The sequence below is a fragment of the Podarcis erhardii genome (genome assembly GCF_964252035.2).
Source record: "Podarcis erhardii genome assembly, chromosome: 11".
Classification (NCBI taxonomy): domain Eukaryota; kingdom Metazoa; phylum Chordata; class Lepidosauria; order Squamata; family Lacertidae; genus Podarcis; species Podarcis erhardii.
This window is the reverse complement of record NC_138501.1, coordinates 52,800,589-52,819,955: the sequence shown is the minus strand read 5'-3', so window position 1 is coordinate 52,819,955 and position 19,367 is coordinate 52,800,589. Positions and strand designations below refer to the sequence as shown.

The window sequence follows — 19,367 nt, the reverse complement described above, 5'->3', positions numbered from 1 at the left end:
CGGCAGCGGCAGGAGGCCCCATTAGCTAAAGTGGTGCTTCAGGTTAAGAACAGTTTCAGGTTAAGAACGGACCTCCAGAACGAATTAAGTACTTAACCCGAGGTACCACTGTACTTCCCTTGATCTGGAGGGCACCAGGTTGGCAAACGCAGTGCCACTGGTGGAATGAGTTGAATCAGTTGGGTTGTGGTTTTAACTGCACATGAGTAATACTACTGGAGGGGGTGGAGCAGAGGAGCTAGCAAAACCGCCCACTCAGCCTTACGCTGTCGAGAAAAAAAAGGAAGAAGGGGTGGGAGAAATTGCAGTTGAAGATAAGTTGGTGAGGGTGGAGTTTTTCAGGGGAGGTGTGTCCAGGATTCCTCTCCCTTTCTGCACGTTTATAAGGCGAGGCAGGTCTGCTGAAGAGCTACAGAGAGCCAAGCTTGGAGAGCTGAGAGGGACTCTTGCTCAACTTGACACAGAAAGCAGAGAAGAGGCAAGGCAGAGATCATGGGACGGCAGAAGGACCTTCTCTCAGCCATCGGCTTGAGGCTGCGGATCAGGAATAGACTTATCCGTCAGGCCCTGGCTGAGTGTCTGGGAACCTTGATCCTGGTGGTAAGTAGATTTTGGGGGAGCAATGGGCTTGGGAGACAGGAGAAGTTTTGCATTTATTGTATTGCACAGATGTAAGAGCCCAGATTCAGCTTCTCAGAAAAGTTGCGGGATAGTTTGTTGAGTGGTGATCCTCAGAGGGTTTGGCAGAAAGTTTGGTTCTGGAAGACCCTCTGGCCACTGCACAACTGCTTTTAACGGGATGTTTAGCAACAGAAATTCCCCTTTCCTTGTGTCCTGGTGGAAAGGGTTGTCTTCAGAAGCTAGGGAGGAATTGGAAATAAAACACTTTCAAAGGTCAAAATGTCTTGGAGCAGGAAAAATTTTGAGTTACACAAAATGGCAGCAAACAGTCTTGAAGCATTCTGTGTAACCTGAAAGCCTGCATGTTCACACAGCCAGCCAAATTGACTCTCCAAAAAGATAGAACTGCAGGCAAGTTTGCATTTTTTTTACGAGGTACCCTGTAAGCTTTCCCCGCAGCACCTCCAGCCTATGAATTCACAAGCAGAATTCTACAGTTAATATTCATAGGAGCAATGTCTCGTTTTCACAATAGCCTTGTAAGGTATGCCCTCTTCATAAAATCCCGTTTCACAGATTGAGAACTGAGTCTAAGTAACTTTGCCAAGCTGGTGCTCTCCAGAGATTTTGGACTACAACTGTAACCAGCACAGAGTGCGAAACAGTTGGAGGCCACGAGGTTGGCAGAAGCAGTTTTAGGTGTGCACTTATACTGTGAAAGTGGCCGCCACTTTCTGAGGGTGCCAACACCAGCAGTAGCGCCTGGCTGAGCAAGCCTTGAGTGGCAAAATTTCGCTTTGCTCTGCATCGTAAGCGAAAGAACCCCAAGTGCTTGCCCAGTTTGAAAGCACACCAAAGTGCAAGTAGATAAATATGTACCACTCTGGCAGGAAGGTAAACGGTGTTTCCGTGCGCTGCTCTGGTTTGCCAGAAGCGGCTTAGTCATGCTGGCCACATGACCCGGAAGCTGTACGCCGGCTCCCTCGGCCAATAAAGCGAGATGAGCGCCGCAACCCCAGAGTCGTCCACGACTGGACCTAATGGTCAGGGGTCCCTTTACCTTTACTTGTGTAAATCTCACATGTAACTTGCAATAGCCCAGCTTGGCTCCTTTCTCTTCCAAAATGCATGAGGCAGCTATACTGTCAGAACCTGCACCCCCAAGAAAACCAACCCCCCCCCCCAAATATCCTAGGAACTGTAGTTGCTGAGAAATGTGGCCCTGTGAAGAAATAAACTGCAGTTCCTCACATTCTTGGGAGGGGGAAAGTGTGCTTTACATGTGCTTTAAATGTACGGTGTGTACATAGACTGAAACACAGAATATATATGGGTGGTTGTGCTGTTGTTGTTTTTTTAAAAAAAACTTCTTCTTTTAAGTTTGCCACTGTGAAAGAGAGAAATTCAATTGCAGAAACCGCTTAGCAGTTTTTCAATGCAAAGGCTCCCAAGACTCTGAGCATCTGCATCTGGGAGCTGTTGCTAAGCTGCGTCCCTGTTTTAAAATCATAAAAATTAAGAAAAGTGGCTTCCAGATGACCTGTTCCTTGAGCATTCCTGCCAATTTGCTTGCCCAAAGTCTGCTGGGTGGGGAGGTGATACGGTGTCAGCCATTGGCGGAGCATTTGTTCTGAAATGTTTGCAGGGAGGTTAGACATTGTTGCATGAAGTGAGCGTCATCCTGTGCTTTCCAGCGCATTTTCCTCCCTTCCCTTCCCTCGTCTCCAAAAACCTTCCCTTTTGCGGGAATTGGACTTGTTTTGCTCAAATGGCACAACGTTAATTTGCTGGCTGAAAACCCAGCTGAAAAGAGTGGCAGCCTGGAGTTGTCTAGAGATGGGGATTCTGCAGGAATAGCTTGTCCAAAAGACCCCGATGTGTGTGGGTTGTGCGGTCAGTGCTGTTGGCTTTCCTGTCGGGTGTGGTGGGTGTTTTCAGATGTGTGTGTGTGTCACTTGCCATTGTTGACACAAATGTTCACAGTTATCACAGCCCCAGTTGACTGCTTTGCCTCTCTGCTGGGAATGTGAGATTGGTCTGAATGGGTTTTACTTTGGAAGAAGGGATAGCTGGCCTAAGAATGCCTTACTCGCTGCTGGTACCTCGGCACTTAACTGTTCAATTTATAGAAGGTCTAACATTGAGGAAGCTCTTTGATTGAACTCCTGGGGTCTCTAGGGAGGGCTTCAGCTTCAAATTCCTCCTTTCAGCTCCCTCTGTCCTCACCCTCCAATGTGCTGGAGGGTTGTCACGCTCACCAAGCTGTGATGCATAACTCATTCCAAAAGCTGGAGAGAGATTCCCAGCTATCAGGACCCTGTCATTCGCCCCCATCGGCCAGCTCCCACCAGCCGCCGGGTATTATTCGGTAACAAGCCATCCTGCACAGGAATGTCTGGCCAGAAGCGCTAAGAATAAAATTATCTTCCATCTACCCCTGGGCTGAATTCCTGAAGGCCAGAGGTCTCGGGCTGTTGTAGCACAACTCAGTGGCAGAATCCCTCTCATTTCATTGCGACCTGACTATACCTTTTCCATCTTCTAGCTTCTTATTTTTCAACTCCATTGACAGCTCCCTCCTACCCCTTCCATTTTAGCCATCTGTTACCGGCTGCAATTGATTTTCATCAGGCACCAGCTCTCACCACTGTACTGCACTGTCTTGTTGGAAACCCAGCCCGATGGGTGGGGTAGAAATAATAAAATTATTATTATTATTATTATTATTATTATTATTATTATTATTATTCCCATGCAAATCTGCCATCTTGTACATGGCAATTTACTGGATAACTTTTTAAAAACTCAAACCCAAACCCAAGTAGACAGGCCCCTGCCCCACAAAGGTTACAATTTAAAGTTTCACAGTAATGTGGGACCAGACATGGGGACGGGAAGGATGGAAAATGCAAGGGGTAACGAATGATTTCGTGAGAAGCCTTTAAAATGGCATTAAAGAGGGAAGTCACTGTGTATAATTTCTCTATATGTATGCCCAGACTTCAGAGGGAATGGGAGGAGCTGTCTGTTACGAGATCCTTCAGAGCGCTGGGAACAAGGAAGCGTTTTCAAAGTGTCCTGAAAGGCATCTGATCTGTTCCCAAGTTCAGCTTTCATGGCGGAATGCCAGAGAAGCCCTTATAGGAATTAGCTGAGGGAAAACCAGAGCTGTAAATTTAATTGATTAGAGCGCAATCCAAACCATGTCTCCTTAGAAGTAAATCCCTTTGAATTCAGCAGCGGGGCTTGCTTCCAGGTAAATGGGTTTAGGACCACAGCCTTCCCTGGTTACATTAATCAGGAAGACCTCTCCAGGGACTGAAAAGACACCTGGGTGAATTAGCCAAAAGATTCCCCTTCATAATGTATTGTTTTAAATGTAAATATTTATTTTAAAATTGCACTATTTTAAATGCAAGTGTTTATTAGGATGCATGAAAATGTGTGCAAATTTAATTATTGGACAGTCCAACCACAGCTGTCAACTTTTCCCTTTTTTAAAGGGAAATTCCCTTATTCCGAATAGGATTCCTCGCAAGAAAAGGGAAAAGTTGACAGCTATGAGTCCAACCTGAGGCAGTTTACTCTGAAGTAAGCCACACTCTATTCAGTGGGGCTTCCTCCCAGGGAAGCATGCATAGGATTGCAATCTTAGACTGAAATCCTAGGAGGAGTTAGCACAACCAATGCACCAAATGAATACAGATCCAATACAGATTTAAAAGCTGCTTTTCCTCCCACCCCCAAGTTCCCCCTCTATTTTCCTGGCTCATTCACTTCACATCCACTTTGCTCCAGGCAGTGGTGATGATCTGCGCCATAATGGCTGGTTGTGAGCTGGGACTGGGAGCTTCTCTCGGCTGCTGGAGAAGACCTTCTGGGCTGGGCCAGGAGCTCCTTTCAGGCTGACCATTAGGTCCAGTCGTGACCGACTCTGGGGTTGCAGCGCTCATCTCGCTTTACTGGCCGAGGGAGCCGGTGTACAGCTTCTTGGTCATGTGGCCAGCATGACCAAGCTGCTTCTGGCAAACCAGAGCAGCGCACGGAAACACCGTTTACCTTCCCGCCAGAGTGGTACCTATTTATCTACTTGCACTTGATGTGCTTTAGAACTGCTAGGTTGGCAGGAGCAGGGACCAAGCAACGGGAGCTCACCCTGTCACGGGGATTCGAACCGCCGACCTTCTGATCTGCAAGTCCTAGGCTCTGTGGTTTAACCCACAGAGCTACCCGTGTCTGAAGCCTTTTATACCTTGGGCCAAAGTTCCTCCTCCTCCTCTGGGGGCCCAGCTTGGTGGGGCTGAGGAGCAGGAGGGGGGAAGAGGCTGGCCATGGGGTGTGGCACCCTGGGCCAAGCAGGAGGCCCCCATAGCTGCTTGTCTCAAGGAGCCATCAGGCCCCAGCTGCTCTCTTTATCAGCTCATCACAGGCAGCAGGACCAGGCACTGAGCACACAGCCCAGGAGACGCCCTGGAAGCTCACAGTCCGAGAGCCATTTTGCAGGGGCAAAACACACCCCACAGACCCATTGCACAGATGAAGGCGCAATGGGAGCAGTAAGGGAAATGTCCTGGGTGACGCAAACTCAGAGCTCCTCTCAACGATCCCACAAAAGGGGTGGTCTAGGATTGGCAGGACTCTGGGGGAAGAGGGGCTGGAGTCTGGCTTGAAAGAGGGGGGCAGTGGTTTGTAGGGAACTGGGCCGGCCAGGAGGAAAGAGTCGGAGTCAGGGGAAGCTTCAGAGCTGGAGGAAGAGGAGGAGGAAGAGGCAAAGTAAGGGCCAGGGGTTTCCTCACCCGCTTCTGCATCTCAACTCTCTCAGAACCAAGAGAGGACTGAACAGGATTATTGGGGGTAAATTATCCTTGCAATTTCCACCCAGAGACAGGAGGCAAAGGGCTTCACTCGCAGTTCATCTCAATACAAAAATCTCCAAATGGGTCCGACCTTCAATGCCTAAAACTCCAAGGATCTAGAGATCACGCTAAGGGTGGCCAAATTCTGTGCGACTGCCATAAAACTCAGGGAACAAGCTGTCCTACCAAAATGATTCAGGTTTTAAACGACAATTTTAGGTTATATTTTAGTGATCAAGATTTAATATATATTTTTAATTGCCACTATATCTGAATTGTCTTTGTTATACCCAATTGCAATTCAGTGGATTCCTGTTGTGTTTTATTATTTCCCTGATATTGTCAGTGAGCCGGAACTGGTCTGTGGCCGTAATAAATTCAATTCAATACCTGGCTCTCGCTCTGAGGTGGATTGTGGGAGGCAGGGAGGCGCTGAGTGCAAAAGCACTTTGCCTGCTGGAAACCCTTCTTAAGAAGCTGAGGTTCTCCTCCACCACCAATGCAGAGGGACTTCTGAGTAAACGTGTAAAACTCTGTGTGGTAATCTCAACTCGGGTTTCTTAAAGCCTTAGTGAGAACCTCAGCTTTTTCTGCAGTGAGAACTTTCACTCCTGTACGCCTTAGGGAATTCCTGCTTCTCAGAAAACGCTTCCATCAGTGCCAGGTTTAAGAAATTAATCTCAACACGCCCTGCAATCATTCGAGATCCATATCACATCTTCATTAGAGCAAAGGAAGCCTGCAAAAGCCTCCAGGTGAAACAGTCCACCCTGTGAATGCTCCAGGGATTTGCTTTCAACAGGGAAACAGCTTCCATCGGAGTGTTTTTAAATGAGTAATAATATATAAGGAGTGTGGAGCTACAGGAAGATGAACTTTAGCAGGGACTAGTAGGCCCTTAAACATCTGCACAAGAGGCAGTAACTGTTGGGCAAGGTCTCTCTACCTGGAGGGCTTGTTATCTACCTGCGGGTACACACCCATCCGGCTCGACAGGGCAGGGCAGTTGAGCACACAGCAGCCCCAATAAAATGGGACCCAAACCCCTGGAAGGAAAAAGAAAGTGGCGACTTCGAGAGTGCCATAAACTTGCAAAACAGCAGGGAGAAATGTCCTGTTGCAAAAGTCGCCTTGTTTCGTGAGGCTAAACCAGAGCGTTACGCACACAACGTGCAATTTTGTCGCCTTCTGCTGTCACCTTGATCTGGATGCAACTATGCCTGCTCCGAACGCTGGATATTTACATCAATAAGAAAGTTCGAGAATCACAGATCTGTAGAGTTGGAAGGGACCCTGATGACCATCTAGTCCAACCCCCTTCGATGAAGATGATGATAATAATAATAATAATTTATTTATACCCTGCCCATCTGGCTGGGCTTCCCCAGCCACTCTGGGCGGCTTCCAACAAAATATTAAAATACAATAGTCTATTAAACATTAAAAGCTTCCCTAAACAGGGCTGCCTTCAGATGTCTTCTAAAAGTCTGGTAGTTGTTGTTCTCTTTGACATCTGGTGGGAGGGCGTTCCACAGGGCAGGCGCCACTACCGAGAAGGCCCTCTGCCTGGTTCCCTGTAACTTGGCTCCTCGCAGGGAGGGAACCGCCAGAAGGCCCTTGGTGTTGGACCTCAGTGTCCGGGTAGAACGGACAGAACGACCCCTGACAGATGGGCCATCCAGCCTCTGTTTAAAATTGTTTTTAAATGAACGCACCACCTTCTAAGCAGGTCAGTTCCACTGTCGAATGGCCCTTGCCACCAGAAAGTTCTCCTCAATGTTTAACCAAAATCTTCTTCCTTGTCATTTGAATCCGTTGTTTGGGCAGCTGTGCCTGCGTGGGAACAGCAATGCAGCTCTCTGCAGGACTTGCTGTGCTGAGTTGCAGCTGCATGGGTGCAGACCTTAGGCATCAGTAGAACTTATGATATTGCACCTCTCTGAGGGTCCTGCGCTGCGCAGCTGATCCCTAACCTCTTCTCCCCTCAAATCCTGGGGTGCTGGCCTGTTTCCATTGCCAGGTGCCCTGCTTTGTTCTCTGGTGGTGAACACTATTCGCTTCTGAGCCAGATGCAAGGATAAAGTCCTCCCTGGAAGTCGCTTCTTAATCCGCCGCTCTCTTTTCCTGCCTTTGCTAAAGTGTCCAGATCTTTTGTAGTGACATCTGGAAGAAAGTTTTTTTTAAAGGGGGGGAGAGTTCAAAGGGGGAAGGCAAACATCTGGGATTTCCCTCACCACCAAAGCTGCTTGTCGTTAAGACAGTGATCTGAAGGTAGCTTTCTAACACAGAGGAAGTTGGAGACAACGATGCTTCCGATTGCCAGTTTCTAGAAACCACAAGAGGGGAAACTGAGCTCTTGTGCTTGGCTTGCAGGCATCTGGTTGGCGTTGGAACAGGATACGGTTGGCCTGATCCAGCAGGATCCTCTCCTTCTGTTCTTACGATATGATTTATCCCAGACTTGCTCACACTCATGCCATTTGGACTTTTTACTGTGGTCACAGAGAGATTAATGAGGCATCTGAGAGAGAGAGAGAGAGAGAGAGAGAGAGAGAGAGAGGTTTTCTCCCCTCAATTTAGTCCCCAAATCCGATGCACTGTGCCAGCCTCAACCATCCTGGTGGTCTCCAGACCCTCCGTCTGGAACAATCCTGGAATTACAGAAGCAATCTCTGTTTGTGATCATCCCCAAAAGTCCTGCTTTTGATGTCCCTATTTTCACTGAAGAAATGTTGGGGGCGGGCTGGTATGGAATAGGACGTCCCTCTTTTCCCTGGAGAAATGTTGGAGAGGATGCTATCAGCCTCAGCCATCCTGGCCACAGGAGCGGTAATCAAATACACCTGGAGGGCACCAGGTTGGGGAAGATTGCATTGTGCAGGTGGCAGGCTTGGAAGATTTTTCTTCCAACCCATACTCTTCCAAAGGTTAAAGAAACTCGCAGTTGTACTCAAATTTGCTTACTTTAGAAGAGATTTTCTTTCAGCCAATCCGAAAAGGTTTGCACTTCTGTTCACTTGCACCGAAGCCCCACCTCCTGAAAAGACTTGAGCAACATAGCAGCACAGGAAGCTGCCTTCTTCTGAGCTGTGCCATGTAGCTAGTATTGTCTGCACGGACTGGCAGCAGTTATCTGGGCTTTCGGGCAAGGTTTTCTCCCAGGCCTCTTTGGCGAAGCTAGGGATTAAGCCTGCGACCATCCACATTCAAGGAAGAGGCTCTGCCACTGAACTATGGCCTTCTCCAGCTGCAACACACTGGCCACCAGCAGAGATTTGCAGAATGTGTGTTGCAGCCATCACCGGTGGCAAGCAAAGCCCTCTTGGTTCCAGGGCGCCAGTTTTTTAAACTTTAAGTTGAACTGATCCCCCACCTCCTCTTTGCGTGAAGGGATCTCCTCGCTAGGAGCTCAGAACCTCTGTTCCTTTAAATGTCAGCCTTTCGTGTTTTTATCTGGGTGTTTGTGACGGATGGCCTAGCTGACTGATTTTGGCAGGTTGGATTAGCATTAGCTGGTATTTGCTGTTGTTTACGCACCGCAACAAAGGAGAGCTGTGAACAGAGGAGGCCTGGCTGTTTTTCAAAAAGAGCAGCGCTGGAGAAAGGCAAACATAGACGGATCTGCCCCATGGGGCCGCTCTCCCTTGGGCAGTCCTCCTGTCAATCACCACGGAGGGCTCATCCACACTTGCATGTGGCCCATGTCCCAACCGAGAGGTTTTTCCTTTGCCTTGCCGCTTTCCCAGGGAAAACCCACCGTTTGCTGCTGAATCGGAACAAATCTCAGTCTTCAGAAAACCCGACTGATGTCTGTGATGATTCAGCAGTAAACAGTGGGCTTTCCTGGGGGAAATGGCGGGGGAAATGAAAAACCTCTTGCATGGGAAAGTGGAATTGTGGATGAAGGAGAGCTGTCCATTTTCTTCCTGATGCTTTTTACATGGAAAAACACTCTGATAAATTGTTTTCTACCCCCGCAAATGGGTGGCACACAATCTGGGGTGCCATTTCAACTTTGCACGCCAGGCTCCGTAAATCTCTGGGCTGACCCCTACTCTGGGACAAAAGTTTCCTGTGCGCTTTTAGCATAGCTGTCAACTTTTCCCTTTTCTTGCGAGGAATCCTATTCGGAATAAGGGAATTTCCCTTACAAAAAGGGGAAACGTTGACAGCTATGGCTATGATTCTATGATTCTTAGCAACACTGGGCTCAGGAGGAAATAAGTTTCAAGAAATGCGGGGTTTTGTGGCCTGTCAGTCACTCCTTTTAATCTCCATCTCTCACCCTCCACTATGTGAGGCCGTTCTCTCATTCAAGGTCTCGGAGCCTCGAGATTTGACAAAAGCCTTGAGCAACTCCGACTGAGCCAGGTTTCATTGTTCAAAAGAATCCAGTTTTCCCGGAAGCTTTGAATCGGCCCCTGTTGCTGCGGTTAAGGCTGGTTTGCAAAGGCTGTTTGCGCTTCATGCTTCGTCACCTTGACCTCCCTCGCAGGGAAGTTGTGACTTTGGGTGATAAAATTCTTTCTGGGCTAGTCGAACATACACACTGCAAAGACTTTGTGTGTGTGTGTGTGTGTGTGTGTGTGTGTTTGTTTGTTTGTCCTGTACTGATTCAGAGGTCGTAGGACAAAGTTGAAGGGCAAATAACCCTTCAGAGCTCTTTGTGTCCAACAAGGAGCAGAAAAACAGAAGGGGGGGGACCACTTTGTCTGTTTAAGGAAGGGGAGGAACCCTAATCATAAAGGCAAACAGAGGACTGGCTTGCATAATGCAGAAATAAAAGTTCTTTTCTGTAGGCACGCTGATAAACCTATCCATTACACTGTGCATACAGCATACTTCAAAATCACTAAAGTCCACATTCTGTGCCAAGCTAATCGAAACTGTGCAGCAGGAAATGTGGAATTATGCAGCCTGTTGTGACTGAAGAAATTCAGCTCTTTTGCTTGGTTATTCTACTGTCCATCTTGAGATTTTTGGATTGAAGCTTTGCTAACGTATATGTGCCAATCAGATGGCCGGATCCTGTGTCTCAAATATCATGCTGGTTCCTGTGTGCCCAGTGAATATATCTTTGTTTTATACCCAGCCGTCGATTCTGTTGTCAGCAGCTGTTGAAGCCCACCTGCCATGTGGGCTATGCGATAATGTGGCAGAATGATAATTCATTCCAAGCTGAGCTAGGCTGCAGTTCTTGGATGTTCTGTGTTTTTCTCCCTGTTGCTTTCAGTGGGACTGAACATTGTCTAGCCCCCCTGAAAGCAGAGACATTAAGCAGACCTTCTTGTCTGATTTTCCCACAAACAAGTTAAGGTGAATGCTCAATATACAAGTATCTGGAAGTACCCTAGAATTTTTGGATTTGTGAAGATCTGCATGATTCGTGGCTCAGCGGATTGACACAAATGTTTTTCTATTTCTGAATTGTGATATTTTGGAGGATATTTAAATCCATAGTTGTAGATCCAACCTACAGGCTACTAATCAAAACAGCAAGATCAATAATATATCCATGTGAGAGATCAACTTCTCTTATGGCACTTTTTGTAGTGCATAGATGCAAAAGAGGAATCTTGGTTTGGTTTTGATTTTAAATCTTCAGCCTGCCTTCATTCCAAGTTTGCAAAAGTTGCTCTGGCCAGCAAACCACCAGCTAATTCAATAGACTGTCTTGCCCCACCTGCATGTTACAGGTGGGCTGTCCTTCCTTTATCATTTTTAAAACACCACTTATAAGCATTTTAAAAAACTAAACAAAAACAACAACTACACAAATTCCCCAATGAAATCAGAGCCAACAATTTACATTTTGAAAAACTGCTCCAGGACAGAAGGCATGAGTTAGTGACATCACTGCTTCCAGCCAATCAGTGCTGTGCACAACCAACTTCCGCTGTAAACACTCTAAACTGGGTTCTCCTAAGCTCAGTTTAGGATGGAAGGTTGCACACCTGAGAATGTGGTTAGTGAACATCTGCAGCAGGATCAGCTCTTAGAATGCCTGAAGAACAGAAAGGGAAATCACTGGGTGCCTTTCATAAAGTAAAATTATACTTTGGTACTGCTAGAGGATGTGATCCATGGAACTGGATTTGACCAAGATTTTTTCCCTCCTTTCAGGTGTTTGGTTGTGGTTCAGTGGCCCAGTCCATACTCAGCGGTGGAAAAAGCGGACAGTTCCTGACAATCAACCTGGCTTTTGGCTTTGCTGTGACTCTTGGAATTCTGATCGCTGGACAGATCTCTGGTATGTGCCTGAACTTTATGATAGGACACAGATTTGGCCACAGCTGACTAAGGACCTCCCATTGTGGAATTTAGGTCCGCCTGAATCTTACTGTCTGTGAGTAGGTATTCCCTTTGCCTTCCAGGAACTGAGAGCAGCACTTGAAGGCTGCAGCCCCAGGCTCACTTACTTGGGAGGAAACCTCACGGGATATGGACTTAACATGAATTTATCTTATTCTAAAGCAGACATGCATTTAAATTTAAGTCATGTGTGATGAGAGAACTCTTGCGCAGTAGCTTACTTTGCATAATTGAGGCAAGTGGTTTAAATTAGACATAAATTAAACTTGCTCCAGCTTTGCATTATCCTGAAACAAACCTGTCCTCTTTCCAAGAAGCAACCTTTGCGTCTAGACTTTGACACATTTAGTCATGTCATGAGAAGGATCCCTGATCCTTGGAGGGTTGCACAACCTACAAGATGTCCCCAGTAATATGAGCAGCCTTAGAACCATAGAATTGTACAGTTGGAAGGGCCACCGAGCCCAGCTCTCTGCCGTGCAAAACCCTCTCCATCTTATGCTTGCTTGGAAACAAAACAAGCACTCTAACCATGGCATTTTTCCACAGGTGCCCATTTGAACCCTGCTGTCACCTTCGCCATGTGCCTTATGGCCCGGGAACCTTGGCTCAAGCTGCCTATTTATTCCTTAGCACAAACCATCGGGGCATTCCTAGGAGCGGGTATCGTCTTTGGCTTGTACCATGGTAAGTGAGCAAGCGCATGGGTTGAGCATGTCTTCCCGAGCCTCTGGAACCTGCCTTCCCTTCCGAATTAGATCTGGAATGGTAATGGGGCTTGAAATTAGCACAGTTCCTTCATAAGAGTTTTAGGACATGGCAGTTTAATTCAGGAATTACCATATTTTTCGCTCTATAAGATGCACCAGACCATAAGACGCACCTAGTTTTCGGAGGTGGAAAACAAGAAAAAAAAATATTCTGACTCCCAGAAGCCAGAACAGCAAGAGGGATCTCTGCTTTCACTGCGCAGCGATTCTGGGATAGCTGTGCAAAGCCTCTTCAGGGCAGCAGGAGCGTTCCTCCCACTGCCCCGAGGAGGCTTCGCACGGCTATCCCAAAAGCCAGAACAGTAAGAGGGATATCTGCGCAGTGAAAGCAGCAATCCCTCTTGCTGTTCTGGCTTCTGGGATAGCTGCGCAGCCTGCATTCGCTCCATAAGACGCACACACATTTCCCCTTACTTTTTAGGAGGGGAAAAGTGCGTCTTATAGAGTGTAAAATACGTTATTTTGCATCATTTCTCCTCTGGTCTGGTGGGGCTCCTCTTTCCTTTGGTAGGCAAGCATAGTGAATGGTGTTATATCTTGGCCCTGGAGGGGGAATAACCCTGTTTCCATAGAACCTTACAAACCTCAGCATAAGAATGAGGGAATCAAGAGCAGCTGCAATTGAGCTGAAGGAATGCACATTGAGGTCCTGTTGCCTTTAATGTTGGGACTTTGCCTAGAGTCTCCCCAGTTAGTGTACTGGGATTCAGGGGTGGGGAATTTCCTGTGGTCCTGCTGGATTCCAACTCCCACTAACCCCAGCTAGCCTGACCAAGGGATGATGGGAGTTGTAGTCCAACAACCTCTTGGGTGTGTGTGATTTTCCTGGTTTAAACATAGATGATTCCCCCCCCCCACAATAGCCAGCTTTGTTTCTTAAAAACAAATAATTGTTTAAAAAACCAACCCTTTGGGGGAGCGCAGGATCCCCATCCACGCTGTATCCTATCTACTGATATATCCCCCCTCAAGAGTAAGACTAATCTTCACCATATATTTATGATATAAAGAAACTGGGAATGGTGGCAAGGCTTTGATGAGATGTCTACTTTGTTTCCTTTTTTTCTAGATGCTATTTTTGAGTTTGGTGGGAGCCAGCTATTAGTCACGGGTGCCAACGCCACCGCAGGGATATTTGCTACTTACCCTTCAAAGCACTTGACCCCCATCAATGGATTTTTTGACCAGGTAAGAATGGGAGGGCCTTTGTAAGGCATTCCGAGCCAAAAGAGCCTGAATGCTGTAAGAAGTGCAACAGGGAGACAATTTGAGGCAGAGGAAAACCACATTCTCATCTCTTCCTCCTTCCCCTTCTCAGTTCATTGGCACAGCAGCCCTGCTGGTGTGCGTCTTAGCTATCGTGGACCCCCACAACAACCCAGTCCCCAAAGGACTGGAGGCTTTCACCGTTGGCTTTGTCATCTTGGTCATTGGAACATCCATGGGCTTCAACTCTGGATATGCCGTCAACCCGGCTCGAGACTTTGGACCCCGTCTCTTCACTGCCATTGCTGGCTGGGGCTCAGAGGTTTTCACGTAAGTTGATGTGCCTTCACAGTAGATCATGGGTGGTCCTCCAAACGTTGCTAGACTACAACTCCCACCATCCTTGGCCTTGCCCATGGTAGCTTAGGCACGTAAGAGCTGGAGGGCTGGTTCTTCATCCTTGCAGAAAACGTCATCAACAGGATTTGCTTGTATTTGAATTTTCATTCGTGAGCAGGGAGCTCGTAATAATGAACTCTGGCTTGGGAACATCACAACTGCTATTGTTTCAAAGGCTGGTGTTTCGGAGGTGCTATTGCATAAATAGCTGCCCTCCAGCAGTTTCGGACTCCAGTTCTGATCAGCCCCACTTAGCATAGCCAGCGGTCAAGGATGATGGGAATTGTAGTCCACAACTTTGGGGAGGCATCTGAAGCTCAAGCACTTTCAGTGTTTTGTTGTTGTTGTTTTTTACTGGGACACACTGACAGCAACTGGAGACTTTTATGGGTGGCTTTTGGACTTTGATTCACCTTCCTGAAATTTGGAGGAGCCTTTAATGATGGAAAGTTAGTGTCCGAGGCTCAATATCCCTGTCAAGACATAGTCCTGGTCTGTGCACCTAGGTAGGATCTGAGGACAATTTAATTGCAAGCAAGTCCTTGGCTGACTTCCTGAGAGATATTTTTGAGGTCAACACCATCCATGGAGTCTCACGTACCAGCTGCCATTGTGAGAGGGAGGAGTTTGGGATTTCTCCATGGAGGATGGTTGAGTTAAGAGTGATATTTCCCAATTTTTTGAAAACATGAAGCTAAATTCCAGATGTCCTTTGACCTCAGATCTACTTTTAGGAAAAAAACTGAATTAATAACAGGAGAGGCTGTCGCTGGATGGGGAGTGCTTCCTGGGATGGGACAGGCAGTCTCTTCTGAGAGGAGAAATGGGCCTTGAGGCAATTTTGGATAGAATAAAGAGGAGAAGCACACAACCAGATTGGCCGACCTTCCTATCTCACCCATCCATTTCCTTGTGTTTGCCTCTCACAGGACTGGCAGGGGCTGGTGGTGGATCCCCATCGTGGCTCCTTTCCTTGGAGCCACGGCTGGCGTGCTGGTCTACCAGCTGATGATCGGTTGCCATGACGAACCGCCTCAGCACCACCTTCACCAACATGAATGCGACGAGGAGGAAGCCGTCAAGCTGTCCAAGGTGAAGCAGAGGGACAACGTTTGAGGCTCCCTGCAGAAGCGTGACCACCCCTTGGTTTGCCAATAGACTTTTTTTTGTTACAAAAACCAACCAAAAAACGCCAAAAAAAATAAACAAAGGACTGATAGAACCCAAAAGAAGAGAGCAAGACACACAGTTAGGAATTTCTTCTCCCTACCCCCATTCCCCCCCCCCCACTTTGCCCCTGCTTTCCCCAATTGCTACGCCACCCTTGGTTCATTTGCTTTACAAAGTATGCTGTAAGCTTGAGGATTTGGGGCCTCACTCTGGCTGCACTGGGGAATAGTGTGCGTCACGAAAGTCATCATAGCTGTCAACTTTCAGATTTGAAAATAAGGGATCAGCAGCCTCACCTGTCCTGGGGATAGTCTACGGGATAGCTAACAATCTGGGATAGCAGCGGGAAACGACGCTGGAATAAGGGAATTTCCCACAAAGAAAGGGAAGGTTGACAGCTATGGAAGTCATTAAAGCGTTAAGGACTTCGAAGCTTGAATCCTACTTTTCCCAAGTACCAACAACTCCAAACCTCACTCTTGGCTTCCTGACACCCCCTTTGGCAAGATGCATGCAAGCACATATTGATGCAGGAACACCTTTCTAAATAGTTTTGGGGCGACCAGGTGGGTTAGAGTTAGGAAGAGTATTATGCCATTGCTGCCTATTCCTCCCCAGGGCAAATCTCTACAGGGCTGGTGTCATCTCCTGGCTGCCAAGGTGGGGTTACGGGCCTTGCAATGGCCAATCTTTTCCTCAGAACAAGCTATAGCAGAGGAAAGATTTTATGGGCAGGAGTGATTTCGAGCTCCTTTTAGGGATGGGCATGAGAAACCACTGCCTGGAACGTCAACGGGAAAAAAAAGACGAGGCGTTGGGAGAACCTGAAGGAAATGTTGGTTTTCATAGGGTGCAAGATTCATTACAGAGGCTCTTTGCCGCATCAAGCTTTGTAAATATAAAGATGTAACACTTTGTTATGTTCTGTCACAGCATCCGGGCTTTGAAAAATGTGTGTGTGTTAGAGAGAGAGACAGAGAGAGAGCATGTAAATTGAGTTTTTACTTCAGGGTGTTATATATATATATATCAATGCCCCTTTACACATTTCCCTAGTTAGCGAGTTTTCAGCTCCATTCATGCCGGCTGCAATTCTACACTCTTGAAATCAAGAAACATAAAGGCCCTTCACTCTCTTGTGGTCTTTTATTGCGATAAACACTAATTCCACCCTAGGCACTCATTGCAGAAAATGTTGGGATAAAATGGTGCCTGGAACGGTGCTGAATTTATGGCGGTGCCGGCAGTTTCCTTGCACAGGGAGCTGACCCGAGAGCCCACAAGATAACAATAAATAACAAATTATTGTGAAAATAATAATTTTGGGGGGGTGCTGCCAAATGATGTCCTCTCTCAGGGCACCATATTACCAAAGTCCGCCCCCGCCAGGAACCTGGAAAGCCAGCTCATTGGTCCATCTGCCAATTGTCTTCACTGATTGGCAGCAGCTTTCCAGGACACATTCTCAGCCTTAGCTGGAGATGCCAGGATTCGAACCTGATTCCTAAGTGACTACACTTAGCATTCATGCCTATGACACAGAGGCACCCCCCGCAGGACCCAACATGGGAGACCTTCTCCGTTTAGCAAATCAGAGCGGTATTACCTGTTAGGTGCTCAGATGTGGGCTTCCTCTCACTCTAATGCTGTCGTTTTGTTGCATGACTCCAATTTATAAGGCAACCAGGTGTTGCTAAAATATTTTCAATCGTGATTTTAAATATTGCACGGCATTCCTTGGAATCGGAACATCGCCCCTCTTTGGGGGGGGGGGATTCCTTCCTGTAGGGAAAGGTAAAAAAATAATCAGGCGTGTGCTTCCCACCCAGCCCGATTTGATGCAGTTGCAATCCACCGTGGTGTTGCTCCAATACAATTTGTAATGTCTACTCCATTTGTAATGTATTTCCAATTTGTCTTTGTTTTTTTTAAATAAAAATAAATGCATATATAAATTGTCTCATTACAGTCTTCGGGGTTTCCTTTTTCAGTTGGTCAGTAATAAAAGTTGGTGGGAAATGCAAAAATAAATAAAAATGCCCAGCAGATTAAAAAAACAAACAAACCTGTGCTACTAGATCCCAGAGGTCTGGTGAGATTGACTCATCGACAGATAGATTGCTGCTTTCTTAGGGTTGCCATATGTCCTCTTTTTCCAGGACACACCCTCTTTTTCTGGGAGTAAAATTTCTGTCCGGATGGATTTTTAAAATTGTCTCTGGCTTTGCTTTTTGGATGAGACATAGACATAACTTGAAGACTTGCTCTCCTCTCCTCTTCTCCCACCCCCTTCAGCAATATATCACAGTTTATCTAGCCTACTTATAGTAGGGGTTACAGATAGGTAGCCGTGTTGGTCTGCCATAGTCAAAACAAAACAAATTCCTTCCAGTAGCACCTTAAAGACCAACTAAGTCAGTTCTTGGTATGAGCTTTCGTGTGCATGCACACTTCTTCAGATACCAGGTATCTGAAGAAGTGTGCATGCACACGAAAGCTCATACCAAGAACTGACTTAGTTGGTCTTTAAGGTGCTACTGGAAGGAATTTGTTTTGTTTTGATTATAGTAGGGGTATTTAAAATGAGAGTCATCTTAGCATCCTCATTTTTGTTCTTCAAAATATGGCAACCCTAGCTTTCATAGAATTATAGAATTGTAGAGTTGCAAGGGACCGCAAGGGTCATCTAGTCCAACCCCCTGCAATGCAGGAATATTTTCCCCAATGTGGGGCTCGAACCCATGACTCTGAGATTAAGAGTCTCATGCTGCACCGACTGAGCCAAAGGATCTGATTGGAATGGGCCTGGTGAGCTTCATTTGAGAAAGCATTCCTTGGGAAAGGTGCCACCACAAAGAAGGCCCTGCCTCTGGTAGAAATCAATTCAGTTTTAGAAGCGGATGAAGTGGGTCTCCCTCAGAGAAGGGCCAGAAGGAAGGAGGTGGCGAAACCATGGCTGTGTAAGAGGGGAAAGAAACACTTTATCCATGTCTGGAAGTCCAGTGGTTCATGAGTCAGGCTGCAAGGGAATGACAATGAGACTAAATTGCACAGAGCGTCCAGGTCCTAAACCTTCTCTCAAATGTGTGTCTGGACCCGGGAGACTTCTCTGCACAGAGTGTGGTGTTCTTGTGAATGGAAGATGCAGTCAAAGATGGGATTGTGCATTTTGCAAACAAAACAGCTTTGTGCCACTGCAAAAAAAACCCCATCCCATCGCCTCAAACCATAGCCTACTCTACCTGCTGCTGTTGGAAGTTGGAGTACAACAATGTCCACTGTTGTGCTCCTGCGTATCGGTAATCTCTCACAGCCCACACAAAAAAGATCCCAGGCCGTTCCACCCCTTAGGCTCACAGACCAAGCCTTCTGCTTGCTGGCATTGATAAATTGCCTCTTGCCCAGGCAGGAGATTAGAAAATGGTTGTGCTCCTGGCTTCCCCACACCCCATTGGAAATGAGTCAAGGCTATTTTTCCTGACATAGCTGAACTGGAATTTCAAATGCCGCATCAGTACCTTTCCCTGTTGATATTAATTATAGCAATAGTAATATTGTCTTGGTTATTCTTAAATCACCCTGGTGCGTTATCCCGGGAGTGTGGACTGGGGAAAAGGACATGAGATATTCTTCTGGGCAGAGACATTACAAGTTGCAGGAACGAGCACTGTCCCTTGTCTTGAAATAACTTGCTTAGAGTTAAATTTTATTTTATTTTCTCTTGGAAGAAGATTCCACCCAACTCATGGGAGAACTATTTAGAGCAGTGTTTCCCAAACTTTATTGCACCCCCTTAGTTCCACAAATGTGCCCCCAGTTCTCCCTACCCTATAGGTAAAAAAAAGAGTAAAGGACCCCTGGATGGTTAAGTCCAGTCAAATTCGACTATGGGGTGTGGCGTTCATCTCACTTTTCAGGCCGAGGGAGCTGGTGTTTGTCCACAGACAGCTTTCCAGGTCATGTGGCCAGCAGGACTAAACCACTTCTGGCACACAGAGGACCATGATGAGTGCCAGAGCGCACGGAAATGCCG

The 19,367-nt window shown here is 46.9% G+C and overlaps 1 protein-coding gene across 1 annotated transcript; it reads left to right on the top strand.

The window, feature by feature from the left end:
- The first annotated feature begins 402 nt into the window (after window positions 1-402).
- On the top strand, window positions 403-15,374 carry LOC309352813 (aquaporin-3-like). The gene is made up of 6 exons (XM_081881660.1): window positions 403-600; window positions 11,601-11,727; window positions 12,339-12,476; window positions 13,629-13,747; window positions 13,878-14,095; window positions 15,094-15,374. Exons 1-6 carry the CDS (start codon window positions 493-495, stop codon window positions 15,278-15,280), a joined length of 897 nt encoding a protein of 298 aa, XP_081737786.1. The 5' UTR covers window positions 403-492; the 3' UTR covers window positions 15,281-15,374.
- Window positions 15,375-19,367: the final 3,993 nt, after the last annotated feature.

Coding starts and splice junctions, on each gene's coding strand:
- LOC309352813 (XM_081881660.1), top strand. CDS start 493: ATGGGACGGCAGAAGGACCTTCTCTCAGCCATCGGCTTGAGGCTGCGG. Junction 601..11,600: donor TGGGAACCTTGATCCTGGTG/GTAAGTAGATTT, acceptor CCCTCCTTTCAG/GTGTTTGGTTGTGGTTCAGT. Junction 13,748..13,877: donor TCAATGGATTTTTTGACCAG/GTAAGAATGGGA, acceptor TCCCCTTCTCAG/TTCATTGGCACAGCAGCCCT.